We start from the raw sequence: 19,753 nt of genomic DNA on the forward strand, positions 1-19,753 counted from the left end.
GCTGATGGCGAGGAGAGCACTTAGTAGAATACAGGACTTGGGAGATTAGTATTTGATTAAAAGAAACCAGTCTTGTTATCTGGCGGAGCATACCACCATTTGTTCACAGGATTTGAATCCTGTGAACAAATCACAAGCGACTGATGTGTCTAACCACTGTGGCGTAGCTTTCAGTCGACATGGTAGCTGCTTTAGCCAGTTTACATCGCCACTGCAAATCCATCTAACATAGCAACTTTAATCACTGGCAAACAAAAAACAATTTGGTGAGGTTGGACTTAACTAATTTTACCTCTGTTATAGGGAGTAAACACTGCTCATTATATCTATCCATCTATCGCCATAGATAGATATATCATGTCAATCCCTGACACACGATCAATCACTCTATCCATTCATCCACCCATCCATCCATCCATCTAGATAGAGGTATAATTAATGCCAAGGCACACAGCAACGAGTATGAGAACTTGAGCCACACCTGCTGTTCTTAATTAATCAATTGCAATGGATAACTGACAAAATAATCTTATCAAAACACATTTGAAGAAATATTAGAAACAATACTATGTTGCAAAGTTTTTGTCAATAGGCTTACCCGGTTTGAATCTGTTAGCACTAAACACCACCTAACTCAAGTTCTGTTTTGACATTCCAGCTTTTTACACTCCAAAAATCACAAACAGGGTAGCCTTTTTCACAGTTTGTTTCTTTTCAGTCATGGAGTATAATGCTCCATGATATAATGCAGACTACTTGATGGAAAAACTTGGTTACAGAGGGACACCACCGACTACTGTAGTCTTTCACATTAACTAAAGACATTGAAGCTGCCAAAAAGAGCTAATTCCGGACTTGACATTGAGTATGATGTGTGCACAGGGTTTAGATTCTCGTAATGTGACATTTAGAGTGACATAAAACCAGCTCTAGGCAGTGAAATATTCATCTGCTTGGCACGAAATAATAACTGCACAGAAAGGAGGTTAAGGGGATCAACAAAAGTTGAGCGGTGTAAACTTTGGAGATACCACCTATCAAACATTCATTGTGCTTGTCCGTCCCAGGACAAAAACAGCAAAGTGATTTTGTGTGGATGGCATAGACTGGTTGGTAAATGAGTTTAAGGTTCATATTTTTGTATTCCAGGAAAAAGTATACTTTGCCTGCATAAAGCAGACTGATGTGTTACCTTGAGCTTGGAGTTGGCATTGAGCATGATGTACTTAATGGAGCCCTGGATGTTCTCGGTCCAGCTGGCCAGCCACGTCACAGTGTTGTCACATCGGATCTCCTTCCAGTGATGACCAGGCGGCGCCGCTGGGATACAGGAGTTTCTGTGTGTGTGTGTGTGTTGCAACAGAACGTCATCAGTGTGAGAAGCAACACCATCTGGGTTCAAGCTACTGCATTCCAGAGGCTCAGTCCTCTTTAACATAAATGTAAGACAATCCGGGCACACGTGACAGGCTTTAGATTTACATGACTTTAAATCCACAATGTTCCTATGTGTTTATATCAGTTAAAAGCTAGGGTGAAACAGTGTGACAAGGCCGACCATCAGCTCTACTCTGAAAACTCTGAACTAAAAATAAATAGATATGCAAGACCATATTTTTATTGATGTTCACATCAGACTGACGTGTTTCAATATAAGCCTTTGGAGGATTACTGAGCAAGCCTGATGTGGATATCAATAAAATATTATCAAATTTATCCGAAAAGTCTGGAATCACAGGGATAAATAACACAACATGTATTTTCTTGTTGCAGGTAAAGACTGAGCCATGTCATTAATAACTTGCTTTCTGGGGCCATCTGAAGGAAAAAAAAAAAAAATCATTCTGTGAAAATCCAAACCAGGCATCATCTACAGCAGCGTATTTCTGATGCATGTACAGCTGTCAATCTCAATGTGCTCTGTCAGACACTAGCAAATACAGGCTGATGTAACTAATAAGGCTAGATTTACTCCAGTTTTGATTATGGAGTAGCTTTTCGGTACTTTGTGCTTTAACATCTATTGCAAATTACAAATTTTATAGGTTCTTCATAAGTACCAGAAACTGGACCATGAGAAACTGGCTGATTGTGGAGCCAATCACAATAAACAGTCAACAAATAAGAGAAATGTGTCTCAATTTTGTTTGTGAACTTTATTTTGTAATTTCTATTTTTAACCAATTAAAATAATTTGTCCTTGCCCTCACAGGGCAAGGTCAAAGATCAAAGATCACATCTAGTATTGTTTTCTTTTCTGAAAAGTAAATCATTAAGTACTGATTACATTTTGAATAAAATACTTTACTTGTAGAGGATGCTTACACTAGTAATTTTACTTTAACTTGAAACATTAAATTTCCCCTAGGTTGAAACCAAATGAAACTTATGCTTCATGACTGTGTCTGTCACACAGCTCTTTATGAAACTTGACCGATGCACCACTACCCCAACCTCGCTGGCCCCAGCCCAAGTCTCACTTGCTGCAATTGATGATGACGTCCTCTGGTTGTATCCTTTTTTTCAGCATACCCTGTTTGGGATGCTCACCCCTGCCTCGGAACAGCCCTGGAGGCTCAATCTTAAAGTTACCAATGCGTTCCTTGTGGTGGTCCAGCAGACAGTAACCAAACTCATCGATTATCTTCTGATTAGCTTCTTTCAGAGCCTATAGCACAGAGGTAAATGATCATTTACTGCAAATAAACAGTTTAGCAAAGCTGACAGGAGTAAATTACCCAGAACTGAGATGAACTAGAATGTCTACCAAAACAATCTACAATCTGTCAATAAAAACAGAAAGGACTTTGGGAGATCAAAGTGCAGACAAGAACAGGATACATAAAAAAGTTACAGGAGCCTGAACCTTACCAGTTTCTCTTCCTTGCTCATGTTTTTCCTGGCCTCCACCTTGGCTTTATGCATCGCATGGATCTCTCCAAAGTCACATTTGTCAAGATCCTTAATCAATGACCTCTCATCGTGGGTCATTTCCTGATCGCACATACAGAGACACATACATTACACTACAGACAGTGTGCATGGTCACCACAGATATCAGTCAATTGCAGTCAAAGTGGTTTGAGAGAGTGAAGTATGAAGATAAACCATCTGCATCAAAGTGTCATCGTACCGACGTGACAGTGGCCTACGCCGGTGTGAGTATTTATCTCAGTGCAACGAAGTCTGGGCAAACACTGACCGCTGACACACTGGACAGCAGTGTCAAAATTGTATTAATTCTGTGCAAATGAAGCACAGATCAACAGGGAGGTCCACTCTTTGACTCACAGGGCTGCTCTGTTTTGGGATATTTTTCACCATGAATTTAGTGAAATCTTGAAGTCTGAATTATTTGGAGATGAGTGGGCAGTATCGCCGTATGTTTTCAATTTTCCTCAGTTCCAGAAAGAATTTCTAAGGGAAACCAGGCATTATTTTGTCTTCGCTCTCTGTGAAAATCCACTCACAAACACGTCCAGCAGACCAATCACAGATCCTGCTGTCTTGCGTCGCCCTACGCACAGTTACATTTCCAGAAAGGAGCGCATATAAACTATGTAGCCCACAGACACAGCTAAACAGGAGCCACAGAAACCTACAGTATACCTATCAATTGACCTTGACCTCTTGACATACTGATGCCATCCCGTTCACTCATGACTTTTCTTTTAGAGAAACAATCATTGTAACGTGGCCTCTGTAACACTGTCTGTGGTGCTCAAAAACCCAGAGGTGCACAACACTGCACTTAAACCCTTTACAGACCCTCCACACAGTCGCACATCCAGCAATGATGCAATATCGCCACTGATGCCACAGACTGGACTCACCACAAGAATCATGAATTGGCTACGAGGCTTAAGTGTTATCTCGTCAGGACTCGTGAAGACTTAATAGCTTTAAGAAGAAGGCAAACTATTTTACAAACAAAAGGGAAGATAACCCCACGAAATCCTTAGCAATGACTAACCGATGGTAAATAGCAGTATAGAGCTAGATCAATTTTTCCACTCAGGTTGGAAGGAATGAGATGAAAAAGGGAGGATGAGATCAGAACTCTTCACCACACACACACCTCTCCAGAGTCTGACAGGATGGACACACAGTCATTCTGCGTGTCTAAGCATGACTGACATCTGACGGTGGGCGGGCACTGAGGGCAGTGAAGCGAGGAGAGGTTTTTCCGGCTATAATAAAACAGTTTAATTGGATTTGTTCATATGCAGGGGAGCTAGTTGTATGGATTAGCATATCAATGCCTTCACACAAATCGTATTTTCAAGTGCATTGAGCACTAAGCAGCGCAAAATTAATTCTGCATGATATGCCTTGGGGCTTGGCAGGGTGTTTTCTATGTACATAGGACACCCTGACAGACACAAGTGCACATCCAGCATTCATACATAACATACACATTTTGCTTACTCAAAGTCACCAAGAGAAAATTTCTGAAGCTCCTCCACTAATGTTATGAGAATATGGTCTTGCTAGCTTTTTTGTTTTAGCTTTGACACCAAGGCGAGATTTATTCAGCTGGCTATGTAGAAGTTTAGTTACAAAATGTATGTGCATCTGACAAATTAAGCATAACTGCAGTCACATTGTCCAGTAATATCACCCAGTCATGATTGAGCATTGCATAGTAATGCAAAGCAATGTGAACTTGTGATTGGTGGAATAATCATAAGTAACTACTTTGAATTCAAGCTCTTTCAAAGCCCCCCTACAGTAACTGGAGGTCATTTCCAGAGTCAGTTTTTTTTTTTCAAACCAAACCATGACATAAACTGAACTGTGGTCTAAAAACCAAGGAATGATGAAAACTGAACAATGAAAATGGAGAACTACTACACTCCTATTATAAACAGCACTATCAAGGATGTGTTGCTTGATAACATTACAGAAAGTATTTGTACTCATGTCTCCATTTGGTTCACATTTGCAAATGTGACTAATGTGATTTTCTTGTATGTTTATTTCTGGCCTTCACTTTTTTCCTTAGGCTTTTCCAAATTTTATACAAGGAACACCCTTAAGTTCATTTCTTTGTTTCTCTAGACACACTTCAATGACAGTGAGTCTGACTCTGGGGATTGCTTAACTTAAACTCTTGCTTTGTCTCAATCCTAACAGGAAAGGAAAAGACTTAAGAAGGTGTCTCAGGAAGATTTGGGGGATTTTTACTTCTCTGTCCTTTCTTCCTTAGCCTGAAATTCTGAATTTCTTTCAATATTGCTTTCACAACCTGTGGGGTGCTGCTGAGTAACAGTGGTCTGGGGACAGCACCTCACCCATTAAAATTTCAGTAGAACTTCAAGTAAAATCTCAACTTCATAGAGCCAATGGGATTTTCATTCCTCCCCTCAAAATGGACAAGACCTTTGAAGCCTTCTTGCCTTACCTTCCTCCAGTCTTTGAAGAAGTTCTCACGAAACACTTTTTTGGTGGTGTACTCATGGTCGAGCATCTGGGCAAAGAAGACAGCCACCTCCTCAGCTGCCAGGCTCAGTTTCACTGCCTTACCTGGACACACACAAACTGCACTTTGATTACTGCTTTCAAAAATGTATTTGCTTGAAGGTCTTTGACTGCTTTGTGTCTTTGCTGTCACAACTTAGTAGCTACATGGACTGAGGCAGTTTTATTCATCAGCGGTAGCAAAAATAATGAGCAGTGAACACAGCAAAAGTGGCCTAACCCCCAATAATTGCAGACTCTATAACACACACTCACACACACGCATACACCTAACTTGGGAGCTGAGGGTTTGATCAAAATGAAACATGCTGCAACACCAACCACAGGTTCCCTAGGGCCCTGTTGGGCTAATCCAGGAATTTAGAGAGGTAGGTAGGGAGACAAGGACACAGATCTATATTCAACACCACAATTCAAACAACTGTAACTCATGCGCACACACAAATGCACACACGTATAGGGATTAACAGATCAAACTAACTCCCTGCCACAGCTAGTCTGCTGGGAGAAAGCCAAAACAATCACAGTCATCAATCACAGTACTTGATCCAATACACCTTAGGCATCTTAAAGATGTGATACTGTGCATGTTTGTCAATGTGTGAACAACCAAGTTAGTGCACTTTTGTTTGTGTGTGTGCCTGTGAAACAGTATGTGCCTGAGCCTTGCTCCAGACAGGTAAATCCAGGCTACAGACTGAACCTTATGAAGGGTACAAAGGTAAGACTGATGAGACTGTACGTGAAACTTAATAGATTTCCATCCAAAGGCCTTGCCCGGGTGATGGGTAGATATATTCCCACCCAGGATGATTTATTTATTTATTTACTCAGGTTTCTGAATTTGACATAGTATACACAGGTTGTGCAGCTTTCATTTTGCGATGCACAGACCAGTTGACATGTAGCACTGCACCCAACAGAGCCTCCTGCTGTGAAAACAAGAGTGAACCACTGCCACAAGTGAACAGCCAAACTGTGGGAAACACCACCTAACTTAAAATTAATTTCTTTGATTCAAAAGGCATACCTCCTAAACTCTTCCCAGTTTCTTCACTTTCTCTATTCATACATACATTTCAGAAAGATAAGCGCTCAGGTTTGCCTGAAAATTTTGGGTGTTTTGCTTAGGGACATGTCGCCAGTGATGACTGGCACCATAGATATGATACCAGTCATCTTCCAAATGCCAAATTAAACTTCTATCCTTGTTAACGCCTCCTATAAAGGCTATGATTCAGAGTTTAGGTAATATAAACCCTTCCTTGATAGTTTCAGTGTTGGCCAGTGATGATAACCACATCACCGGGGTCATTTGAAACCTACCATGGGGTTGAGCTCATTACCGTCATTGCTGCAAATTTTACTTTCTTTTTTTGGCATTTCATTTTTTGCTGGTTTAAATTACAGCAGTGCATATGCTGTGTGACATGAAACAATATGCTTTACTTATCACTGACTGTCTTCCATCCTATCTTCAAAAGCTTCTGGAGAAACAAAACTCCTCAGTTGGTCATCACTTCAAGGGGAGGGACAGTCCATTAAACATATGGGGGATAAATTGCCAAGCTGCAGGGATACGCTACTTCTTCACCACAATAAGAAAAAAATCCACACTGTTACAACCCTTTCTCAGTGAGGTGAAAGTTATCACGAGGCTCCTTGAAGTTTTAGTATTAGAAGATTTGCCAAAAGATTGAAATGCCAACAGATGTGAGTAGTAATGACATGTCCACGTGCACAGTCATTACAAAGCCTAGAATCAAACTGTCACTGCACTTTCTGTAGGGCGCAATGTGTTTGTTATGTCACAAGTTATTGAAATGGTGCACTGACTGACAAAAGCATACCTGAGGATCCTGAAATCCTTACACTTAACTTGCACTGCGTCAAATGTAAACAGTCACTTTAAATTGTCTTAACAGTATATGTGAGGTGTCCAGGTAGTACCACATGCATTACTGATTGCTCATATTGCCACGGCAGAAAATTAGGAGCGCATGACAGTAGTTTATAGTTCAAGACACTAATAATCAAGGTTTCTTACACATCCCACTGTTATGCTTTACTGACCATTATAGTAGAATTGAACGTTATCTGGTAAAGGCTGGTACTCAGGAGGGAAGTAGGGTCCTTTGTGCTCCAGAAACCTCCACTTTACCCCATCTTCATATTTCTCTTCCTCCCACCTGAGAGAAAGAACAAGGATGATATTTAAGAGAGCAAAATTGCTTTTCTCCAGTTTTCCCCTGCAGTCTGTTTGTGTGTGTGTGTGTGTGTGTGTGTGTGTGGATGTGGGGGTCAGATCATGCTGAGAGAGGAGCTTTTCCCAACCATCTCCAGCGATTCTGCTCCTCCTCCTCCTTCTGTTTAATCTTCAGGAGTTTGGCCTCCTCAATCTCCTCCTTTGTCCTCTTTGGTTTTTTTGTAACTGGATGCTCACCCTCCTCCTCTTTCTTCACCAACTGTGTCAATAAGAGAAATATGTAAAATGTGAATTCACATACTCCCACACTGAGCTGTATTTCAAGAAAACATCATGTGGTATTATTCATGGAGACACACTGCCTTAGGAGGACAGACATTTACCTTTTCTTTTCCGTGCTTTGACTTCTTTTTTTGAGCTCCTCCACCAATTTCTTCTTCCTGCCGATGTTTCTTCTTTTTTTTCTTTAAGCTGCGGGCATTCAAGGAGTATAGAGCACACACAGCTTATACATCATACAGAAAATCAGAACGCCTGTCTTCAACAGATAGAATAATGAGATATGGTCTAGGTGCTTCAAACTCCCTTTCCCTTAATGAAATTTCCCTGACCATACTTTAATATCAGTAAAAACCTGCATATAAAGAAGAACACTTTCATTTCAGATCAAAGCATGGAGAACTGGCACTGACTTACACAGGGGCAGAACTGGTAGAACTGGTGTAAGAGGGGCCATCCAGAGGCTCATCTTTTGGTCTTTTCCTTTTTGTCCCTTTCTTCTCCTCAGTGAAGTCCCCATCTAATGACTCCTCTTTCACCACCACACTATATCACAAAAAACAAGTCAAGGAAACAAATGCCCCTATCCTGAAGTGGAGTACAATGCTGGTTGTCATCCTTGTATTAACTGTTAATGTTTAAATCAGAAAACACAACTGTCCGTAGTCTCATGGAGCTATCCCAAGTCATCTTGTAGTGATTTGCATTGCAAGTTCTTGCAAATTATGAATAGCAGGAGATACAACTGTACCTTCAACTTGATCTTTCAGTAGATTAATGACCACTGACCTTAATCTCTTCGGGCATATACTGCATCTGTACCTCTGAGACTGACTAGACAATCAGCAATTCATCAGGAAATTGACTATTCAATGTACCTAAGATAAATTTTAAGGAGCTAATAATATCGTACCTTTGACTGAGACCTGTCTCAATGCAATGCACTGCAGAGCAAAATGATGCAATTCAATTAAGCAAACGTCTCAATTTTACTGTTACTGTAGTTTGGCCACTGTTGCAAGAAGGAATCTTTGGAGATTAATCCGGTTATATGTAAGAGAGAGAGAGATGCACGTTAAAATGGACTCCAGCAGATTTTAATAAGCATGATAATATGCTTTTTGGAATCTCATTTGTAGATAGAAAATAATGAAAATCAGTCTGAGTATAATCCTTTTAAACAGGCCATTGCTTATTAATTATGCTTTGCTGCTGTGTTATATGTGCAATGGCTTCAGTAATCTTGAGCATGCAGAGCTGTTAGCATGTGGAGCACTAAAGAACATTTTGATACCTTTTTTTGTTGCTGGCATTTTGACTGGCTGCAGGTGAAAAAGGGGAGGCAGGAAGTTTGTCTCCCATAGAAAGTCAGAAAATGGGTCACCAGATTAGTGCAGCAACTGGGACATGCCACACTTCTGTTTTCCCAGTTTATCATGATATCCAAAGTGGGTCTACACTTAAATTTTTTGCTGAGTGGGGGCTTGACAACACTGGCAGAGACAAGCTGCTGGACTAGGTTGTTTTTTTGTATAGGGCTTGCTTCAACAGTATTGCAAAAAGAGGTCACCTATGCAGAGAGAGACCTAACAGTTGATTTTTCATGAATCAAATGACAAGTTTTTCTGGAGATTAAAAGTTACTTTCACATGTAGTAATGGGGGCAATCCAATCAAACTCAACTTTTACTCTTCTCGCCTTGTATGCATCCCTTTGCTTAAAAAAAGTCTTCAACTGTACCTGTTATCCTCCCACAAAGCCCTCCTGGAGGATATTATTGTAGAAAATGCAAACCCCTAAAGCTCCATTTTACTACAGCTATGTAATTACAGAAACTCTCAAATCTCAGTGGAGGATGAAGATAGTGCTCAACAGTAATACTAAAAAGAAAATTCACCTTTTTACCTTGGTGTACCATTCCTCTAGGCCTAGTGCATTGATCTAAATCAGTGAATGCTTACACCCCTATTAACATCTCATTTTCTTCATTTCTTTCTATCTTTTTTTTTTTTTTTTTTTTAATTTTACTTACTCCACTTGTCAACCCTGTTAAGAACCCATTGTTTTCCGTCTTGCACTCAGACAAAGACACAAATAAGGTCTTCAGAATTTTCCATTTAGTTTTTTTGTTTTAAGGTCACAGAAAAGTTGTTGATGTCAAATTAGGCTCTGCTTGACAAACTAATAATGAGGTAGAGCAAAAGCCTAATGGCTTTTATCCCCACTGTGTGCAACACTGCTGGCTAAACATAGTTAGGGCAAAATTACCCCTTCATGCAAAATAGAGAAAAAAAAAAAAAAAAACTAAAGCACACAATGATGACTCACTGACCACAAGAAATCACACATAATTATGGTGATTAAACAACATTATCGAAACAGTATGATGATAATGGCATAATTATAGCAATTAGAAATAAAAAATAATAATTACATGACTGCAAGCTTGAATTTCCCTGCAGACTGAAGAAAGGGTGAGGAAGAGAAATGGACCAAATTAAGAAATCAACAAATTAAAGTCACAACTGCTAATAAATTACACTGCTCTCCTCTCCTTCACACCACATTTGGTTAGAGGGAAAGCGTGATGCACTGTAGAGTATAATTCACATCAAACTGGCTTACTGAATGCCCATTAGAAGCTACTAAGGTAGCAGCAACTGGTGTCCATGTTGTGTGTGCCTAATGTGGTCGCTCCGCATATCAGTGAGTGTGAAGTCACTAATGATGACTTTTGATTGAGTCTAATGAGGTATTTCTCACACACTCCCGTGTCTGAATCTGTCTAGTCTTTCTTGGCAATGCTGAGTTAAATGCCAGATATATGTGCTTAAGTTATCAATTTAGATTCAGAGAAAAAAAAGATGCAGAAGCCACTAAACCCAAAAGGTTATATGCTACAAAAATTGCCCCTCTTATCTTGCTTAGTTAGAAGTTTCACTTTTCTTGGGAGAAAAAAAAAAAAACTCTTCAATTCAACACAGTTTTAATGTAAATATCAAGTATTTTGAAAAAAAAAAGCACAACACGGCACCTGCTTCAGGCTGTCATTTGCCAATGTCACTTCCTGCATTACAGACGTTTAATTAGTTTATAGTTCAGTGGTGAGTGAAACCAGGGAGTATCAAGTGAGGGAAAGTAAACATAAATTTGAGACTCCCTATTCCATACCATCACAATACTCGACACACTGCAATGTATACAACTTTAAATGTCATTTCATAAACTACCCCTTAATTATTTCCTGGCCTTTATATTCATCCAACATGTACATAGATTTTTCCCATTAGTACGTTTTTTTTCTCCTCCACCTGCACAGCTTATTAGAGACTGTCACGTAATCATACCCCCGCCCCCCAACCACATTCCAACTGGGCCTGACAATTTTTCTGAAGGAAACACTCAACTTCTCTTATATTCTCCTCATTCTGGTCCACTTTGTGATTATGAGTTGTGTGCAGCAGTCAGACTGCAGAGCTCAGCTGCTCCATGGGGAGAAGAAAGAAAGAGGGTATGTGAAGAAGTGGCCATATTTTTTTGGCATACTGCACCACTGAGCAAAAGCCATAGAAAGCTATACAAAGGAGAGTGGTTCACTGCGTCCATTGACATTTACGCTCTGTGGTTCTAATAGCCTTATGTTTCTACCCAAACTCTGCTGCTAGGTCTTAAATTGGCTTCATCTTCCCTCCCTGCATCAAACGCACTCAACTAGCACAGTTACCACCTGCGCCATTCTAGAAGGAAAAACCCTAAAGGGAAACATTAAAAGCTGGATTTTAGAAAAATAGTTTTACCAATTGACATCTCCTTTGAAATGTCATTCATAGCATTGGGCTGGGCTAAATCCACGTCTGGGAAACAATCCATTAACAGCTCTATGGAAACACTGCTGTGAGATAGATTCAACACAGCAGGCCTTTGGCCAAAGCCTGCTGTCCCAGCTACACCCTGCTGAGCATCCAACTACTCAAAACATGCATTCTCATTTATTGCTTTCCTGACAAGCCGCAGATATTTGTCTTTGGTGCAGCGCAAAATTAATTTTCTGTGAGACAGCTTAACACTTAGGGAGAAATGGGAATGGCTGCTGTCCAGTCCCCTCGGACATCAAATCAGAAGAATTAATTCCAATCACCTCAGGAGGGACGAGGAGAGAACGAAAAAATAATGCGAGAAATAAGATTTCATTTGAATGATTAATGGATTACAGCTAATTTCCAATGGCAGCAGCAATGTGTTGATTTTTTTTTTTTTTTTTTTTTTTTTTTATTATTTATATCAAACCTTTCAGCTTTTCGGGGAGAGATGCCATGTCAGGACTGACTGGCAAAATCACTCCATGGTAGCTTGTCAACTCATTATCAAAGCCTTTAATAAGATGCTGTCAGCTGTCATTAGGGCTTCATCCCTACCTGTCACTATTGGCATATTCCAGTGTCTCTGTCTCAGGTGTTTTGACCTGATGTGAGAGAAAAGGAAGAATAAAGGAAGGAAGAATAAATTGTATTTATAGGAGTACTTTTCAAGCAATAATCACAAATTTCTCACCTGAACAAAGTGAGAAATTACAAAATACTAGTAGAACAATAGCAACATTAAGCAACAGTTGCAAGAGCAAAATTTATGCACATACACACAAGTTAAAAACATAAGCAACATTAGGAACAAAGGCAAAAGGTAAAAAAAACGGAGACTGTGTTCACCCTTTCACATACACACTCAAATGCACGCATGAAATTTGCTCAGACACACAACAGGTTATGTGGCATCCTCCCAGGCTGTTTGTGATTACGTTGAATTGCCTGCCAATAATTTCACTTTCACCTCATTAGGGCAATACTACAAATACCTTTATTGTCACTGAACATGTTTGACATTCAGCATGCAGTACCAAGCTACTCAAGGGAGATTAAATATAAAATATAAACCAAAAATATACAAATACTAAATATAAAGTAAAAGGGATAAATAGGTATGGAGTAAGGAGACAAGGCATCGTGCGCATCAAGCGTGCACATGTGTTAGACTTAGAGGTCTCTGGATGTAAGAATGAGCATAAGTCCTTGTATGTTTTTGAAGTTGTGACTTGAAGTGGCAGTGCGGTGAGCAAGCAGTTTTGCCTAGCAACAATACAGTATATAGTGCGCAATTAGTGAAAACATGCCAGTTCAATGCAGGAGAGGTAGCAGCGAATGATTATTAACTTATGCACACATACATTCAAAACATAATCCTATTGTCCTATAATCTGTGGTGTCTTGGCAGATTGGTTCAGGAGATTTTATTGCTCTGAACTTTTGACTGATAAAGCTGTCATGTCCTTTATCTTACCATTAATTGATGTTAGGTCATACACAGAGTAAGCAATCCAGTTAAAACAGCTAGATTTCAAACTTAATTTATTGAGTCATGAAAATTCCTTTGTCAGATTTTTTTTCAAACTAGGGATGTCAAAGGTTACAAGACACAGTAGTCCAGATGTTGGAGTTAAAAGATGGCAACAGGTGTCGGTGCAGTAGAGAGAAGTGGCACGCAATAGGCCAAATGAATCCAACGTAACAAGGTTATGAAATAAAATGTTGTTAAAATGTGCTTTAAACCATGTGATCAAAATATTGTCTTAACCTGACTACAGTACTCGCCATGACCAGGGTATTGGTGTGCATGTAAACTTACTCAGTGAAGCTTGCAGGATCAAATAACATGGGACAAGCTGCTGCACGTAGCTGTGACACAAACTGGGACCGAGGTCAGCGAATAACCGTGGCTGGAATTTTCACCCTGGTATCTGGCACGCTTATTTCCAGACACAACTAAATTTATGGGCATGTTCGCATGACCACGACAACTCCTCCCCTGGTGGGCACTTAACCTGAGCCGCTCACAGAGGGTGGCTGACGCAGAATTGTCCTCACAACTTTCTAAACTGGGGTGAGCCTAAATGGGACATCTGGTCAAATTTGGCTGGTTCTTTGTAACAAAGAGAGTGAAAGAAAGTGATTTACCTTCTTTTGGGCCTTCCCATTGTCTGTTTTCTCTGTGGATCTACTTGACTTCTTGCTGCACATCAGGAAATGGGGATGGGAATGGGAATGAGACAAGATGTCAAACAAGAGGAAAAGCTTGTCAGTGATGTACACAGAGTATTTGGAGTGTTTAAGTGTATTTAGAGCATTCTTAAGACAGGTGAACAAGCATGAAAATACACCACATACATCTAAATAATCTGTGGATAAGCCAAATCTGCAATCCCTTCACAGCGATATGACTGAATGTATCCCTCAGGGTCAGTTTTGGTAGCTCTGGTTACAAAATCTAGGCTTGAGAATAACAGGCAAACAATAATGAGAACAAATAAGGCTGGTGTTAGCTTCATGCCTCTGCCTAGTTGGTATCATTCCAGTCAGACAATGCCATAACACACCATCAGTAAGACAGGCTGTGTCTCAGAAGATCCCCCCGCAGCCCTGAACATGTTTCATTCCAGTTTGACCTTTCCACCCTTCAGAGGTAGATGTACAATAAAAATGAGCTGCAATTAAAGCCCACCTAACTGAGAAGTTTTCAGGCTCCTCCAGTGAGCATCCCAATCTTGCATATTAAACCAAGATAGTAGGACAGGTAAGACTTTCATGCAGAGGCAAATTAGTTCCAGGAGTCTTGTAGCTCAGAAGGGTACAGCTGATCCTTAATCAGTGATTCAGTCAGTGTGCCATGAAATAACACGAGGCTAGCTGTCACAGAAAGCCGCCTGCTCCACTGCCAGTAGCACTTACAGGTGTCTATTCATCTCTGTGCTCTCATCAATTACACGAGCCAACGACAGATCACTCTGCATTCATTTGTCTGCTTACATATGCATGGTAATAATAAGCACATCAGATATCAAGGTAAATTAATTTATTCATATGAAGATGGAGTACCCACTGTACTCAGCATAATGAATGTCACCTACCCAACCCAGCCTCTCAGCCTGCTTAGCTTCACTCAGGAGTATTTTTTTTTTTTGTGCATGCCCTTTTTCTACACACACACGCACATACACACACTTTCACATGCAGGCACAGGGCTCTCCTTCTCTCAACTAATTTACTACCACTGCTGGTACCATTTTTTTTTTTTTTTTTCAATCTTCAGATGAATTTGTCACCACATATTAGCAGCTCAACCACACGAAAGACAAACTAACTAGCCGGCTGCATGCAAGAGCAGGTTTTGATGTGTTGCAGGAAGCTGTACATACATGTAAAAGACGGCACTTTCGCCTGATGAAACAACGATTCATGTAAAATGTTCACACATCACCTCTTCTTGGGTGTATCCCCTCCGGCTCCGGCTCTCTCCTCATCACTCAGCCGTTTCAGTTTAGCGTTAGCTGATGTGTGCTTAGCCTTGCCTTCTCCTTTGGCCTCCTTCTCTCTTCCCATTTCTCACCTGCACGGTAATGAAGCACACTGAAAAATAAATGGCTAGCAGGAAAAAGAAAAAGAAGAAACACAGCCAGACAAGCACAGCGTACAAAATACATCGCTACTACTTTTAATGATCTGATACCAGCCTTGCAGAGCCGTTGGCTTCTAACATTAATCAGCTAATTAGCTAGCTATTCGCCGTTAGCAAACGCCGATTGATTAAATTAACGTTAGCTAGTAACGATATCCATCGTTTGGCATGGCCATACTATATGGAAAGAAATTAAAATTTTTTGACAACTTACAGTGTCTTCGTAAATACAAGCTTATTTTCTCACACAAGACAAAATAATTAATGATGTGAATTACTCCAAGTGTATTCGCGGTTGATTTTTGCTCGCTAGATAGCCGAGAAAATCAGTGATGCAGCGGCAACTCCAGCTGAATTCTGATTGGCTGACAGTTGCTAGGTAAGGTGACGCGCCTCGGGGCAAATTAAGGAGTAATGACGAGCGGCTCGATTTGGTGCCCGCTTTGCACGGCTTTTACGTGGGCGGTGCAGGGATAAATGCACCATCCCTTGCATTACACCTATAAAAATGACACATGTTGGGCCAGCGGAGGCATTAAAAGTCACAATGTCAAACTCTAAGGTATGTGAAGTCCAAACTCCTCAATCCAATCCAAAGAGCACATTTCTTATTATCTCAAGTGGGTAACCATGAAATTAACATGACAGTAGGCCTATGTTTTCAATGTCCTGTACACATTTTGTACACATCAGTGTTTCTTTGGAGTCTGTTTGACGCCAGGCTCTTATAATAAAACAAAATATAAGAATTATCAACATTTTACACACATTTGCTGTGGATGACACCACGCCCGTAGAGCAAGAACAGTTCATATGACAGTCAGCAAGACATATAAAGTACATGATATACAAGATTGGGTAACATTTTTTATTATATTAATTTTCTGGAGGTTTAAATGAGGTAAAATCAACTAAATCGACTGATCTCAAACTGTGGATGCAACATGATGTGCTGTATTACAGATGGTCTGATGGAGGCACTGTTTAAGGTTATAATTTGAAACTGACAGGCCCAACCTCAAAAAAATCTGAAAGTCACAAAGTGTGCTATAAAAATTCAACTACCTGTATCCTTTGAAATTACACTTACTGGCCAAAGAGGGGCGCTATAGCCTAATAAAGCCAGAATTTTTACTTAAACATCCCAGACAGCAGCGGTCTGATGTGATGAATTAATATGGGAATGGTGATTTTTTGTTTGTTTGTTTGTTTTTCTGGAATTTCATTGATTAGCTTAATGGGGATGTAAGTAAGTAAAGGTCAAAATTTCAAACGTTCAAAGGCCATAACTGCTGCATCAAAAGTCCGATTAGGCCCAAGTGGTGGCTGCATTATTCATGAGTAATGATATAAGTTTATAAGTTTTTAGGTATAAGTTTACTGTTGCAAAATAAATAAATAACTATAATTGGCAATAGGTCCTGACCAGAGACTGCAGATGCAAGTTAGACTCTGGCTATACTTCATGCACTGTCCCTGTCAAGCAAACAAGTGTGTTTGTGTGTGTGTGTGTGTGTGTGTGTGTGTGTGTGAGAGAGAGAGAGAGAGAGAGAGAGAGAGAGAGAGAGAGAGAGAGAGAGAGAGAGAGGCATGCAGGGGGAAGAGAGAATGCACAGACACTATAGACTGTAAAAATGCTCTAACACAGTATATTATCCGTTTTTGAAAGTTAATCATAACTTATATTGTGAATAAAATGGCGATATGAATACCAGTGTGTTTGTACTGATGCTGTCGATAGCCAATATTTGTTTCTAATATTCAAAACATTTAAATTTGACCCTGTATGTGCTGTTCAGACCATCACAAGGAAAGGAAATTATCCTCTATAACCCACTTTGAATACTTTTAGGGTCAGCAGCTTCGAACCAGCCCTGGTGGAAAAGTAATGTGCAGGAAGACCAAGGAGGTCACAGAGCTCAGTTAACCGTAAAAATATAACAAAATAAAATGAAGAAACAACGCCAAATCACACAATGAAACTGTTTAATTATGACAGAAAGTTAATACGAATGTGGCTCAGTATTTACAAGAGTCAAGAGGATATTTGTAACTTTATAGGTTCAATATGGTCAGCTGAAGAAAGGAACCTTTTGATTCAAATGACAAAAATGTGGAATAAGCACATAATTAATCAGTGAGTCTGTCTGACGACAACCTTTCAGTCACCGAAAAGAAATCCATAATTTAATTCCCCTTTATTTCAAACTGACTTCTCCTGGTGGGATGCGTAGGAAAAAGTAATTTAAAGGATCACTTGACAAGATAAAATAAGAATAAATGTATTGCATCTAAAAGTGCAAGTCAGTCCCTTTTATGTGTACTTTTAAGTTTGTAGGGACAAGTTATCATCAAGTATAACAGAGCATTCTTCCTCTGAGGACCTGTGTGTGTGTGTGTGTGTGTGTGTGTCTGTGTGGCCCTGCAGCTACAGCAGACGTTGGCTGTGAGTGAGCATATGTTCCTCCTGGTCACGTCTCCAGGCAAAATGACATGGTTACAAATTAGCAAGTTTATTCAGCAATAAGAATAAACATTAACTAAGGGTGAAGTGGTAGCTGCAGCGGTGATTGGACACAAAACACCAATCCCTCTTGTCTTGTTTTCCCCAAGCTTTAAAACACGGAGCTGCTAAATAAATGTTCCCATTCAAGTTACCGTGTCCAGGTTCCTCATGCTTGTCACCCAAGGACACTCAAGTAATAAACTGACAAGAATTGATGGGTGTGTATTACTGGACATACACCGCTTTCTCTCCAAAATAGTTTATCGTCTATATTTCAGCCCAGAAGCAAGGGTAAATGTGAAGAAACCCACTTTCCATCGCCTTTGACTGCAGTGTTATCATTTCTTTTGTGCTCACTGAAACATATACCATAAAACAAGTATTCGTCATTGACATGCTGTATCTTTCTGTTTATGCCGTCGAACAACTGCTATAAAAATGGTGATGTAATTCAGGGTAACAGGATGCTTGAATGTCCAGGCTCCCAAAAAGTAAGTAAGATAGTTATTGATTTAAAATGTATTTATTTATTGGATATAACACCTGGTCTTTCTGCATGGGGACTGGACTAGGATTAGATCAATATGGCTTTGCAGAAAATGGGCTTTGAAACAATGAACAGACATTCCTTCTCTTCATTTCATTGTTGGTTCAGTCCAGTATCGAGGTAGCGTGCTCTGCATGCACTCAAAACCTTTTCCAATTTGCCTTAAAAAGACCATGTGACACCCAGCAAGCTAATCTGGGGACATTGTGTGAGTCCAATCATAAAAACACACCTTTCTGTGCAGCAAATACATGAAATGCTTCAAAACAGCATGGGAAAACTGCAGAGGATGGACAAAATAATGAGGATAAAAACTAGAACTATATGAATATCAGGCCCCTAATGAAGAGCAGGACCCAGGGCGGCTTCAGTCTGCTTTGGTGTTCTGTCTTAAAAGTCCTGAGCTGTGGGACATTGGACCTTTCTCCAGGGAGGAAACCCTCCAGGTCTCGGAGGGATAAAGGATATGGACAACTGCTTCACAACCCTGTTAAATTAATGTTGAGTAATGTTAGACCTGGTAATTGTTGAGGCCATAGAAAGCATTTGATCCTCATCAAACCACTTCTGAATTTGTTTTAGCAGTGTGTATGAGGGCATTATCATTTTGGAATATGAAAATATCATAAGGGAGTGTAATAGAGTAATCACTGGACATGTAAGGACTCCCACAAGATGGCTGCAGATCCACAAGCTCGTTTAGCACCTACTAATGGACACTGTGGACTGAGGGCATCCTCATTCTCCAAATATACAAACATCTGCCTGTTTTCAAGTTTCATTTTATGTTTCAAAATTGGAAAAAAAAAATCCGTTAAGATTCCATTAGATTATTGTTGAAAAGTGTCCAAAATTACAACAAATAGCCTACTTATGGAAAGTCCAAAGTGATGTCTTTAATTTGCTTGCTTAGTCCAACAAGAGCCCCAAATATTATCATTGTTTTTGTTTTTTTATCATATAATGTAAACAAATGTGATATAAGTGATCCAAGTGAAGCTGAAATCAGCAAATGTGTGATTTTTACTTAAAAGATGACAACAATGATTCATTATTGAAATTAGATTCATTTTCCTATCAATGAGATAGGGAAAAAACAATAACTAATTGTTTTTGAGACTCAAAACATAAACCTGAACTTGAAAACCCAGCCTGTTTAATGCTGGGCCTGCAGCAGTGCCACGGTCAGTCCTCTCAGGTGCACTGTCTCTTTAAGAGACCCGGAAAT

At 39.9% G+C, this 19,753-nt stretch overlaps 1 protein-coding gene across 1 annotated transcript in view; it reads right to left on the reverse strand.

Annotated features, from left to right (window-relative positions):
- Positions 1 to 15,834, reverse strand: part of LOC115360941 (DNA topoisomerase I, mitochondrial) — a 35,644-nt gene extending 19,810 nt beyond the window's left edge. The window contains exons 1-12 of the mRNA XM_030054143.1: positions 15,687 to 15,834; positions 15,275 to 15,403; positions 13,975 to 14,029; positions 12,382 to 12,428; positions 8,384 to 8,512; positions 8,071 to 8,158; positions 7,816 to 7,946; positions 7,555 to 7,670; positions 5,405 to 5,526; positions 2,872 to 2,994; positions 2,481 to 2,668; positions 1,193 to 1,337 (exon numbers count right to left, since the gene is read on the reverse strand). Coding sequence (XP_029910003.1) covers positions 1,193 to 1,337; positions 2,481 to 2,668; positions 2,872 to 2,994; positions 5,405 to 5,526; positions 7,555 to 7,670; positions 7,816 to 7,946; positions 8,071 to 8,158; positions 8,384 to 8,512; positions 12,382 to 12,428; positions 13,975 to 14,029; positions 15,275 to 15,396 — 1,266 coding nt within the window. The 5' untranslated portion in view covers positions 15,397 to 15,403; positions 15,687 to 15,834. The remainder of the gene's footprint in view (positions 1 to 1,192; positions 1,338 to 2,480; positions 2,669 to 2,871; positions 2,995 to 5,404; positions 5,527 to 7,554; positions 7,671 to 7,815; positions 7,947 to 8,070; positions 8,159 to 8,383; positions 8,513 to 12,381; positions 12,429 to 13,974; positions 14,030 to 15,274; positions 15,404 to 15,686) is intronic.
- Positions 15,835 to 19,753: the final 3,919 nt, after the last annotated feature.

The sequence above is a fragment of the Myripristis murdjan genome, chromosome 6 (assembly GCF_902150065.1).
Source record: "Myripristis murdjan chromosome 6, fMyrMur1.1, whole genome shotgun sequence".
NCBI classification, from domain to species: domain Eukaryota; kingdom Metazoa; phylum Chordata; class Actinopteri; order Holocentriformes; family Holocentridae; genus Myripristis; species Myripristis murdjan.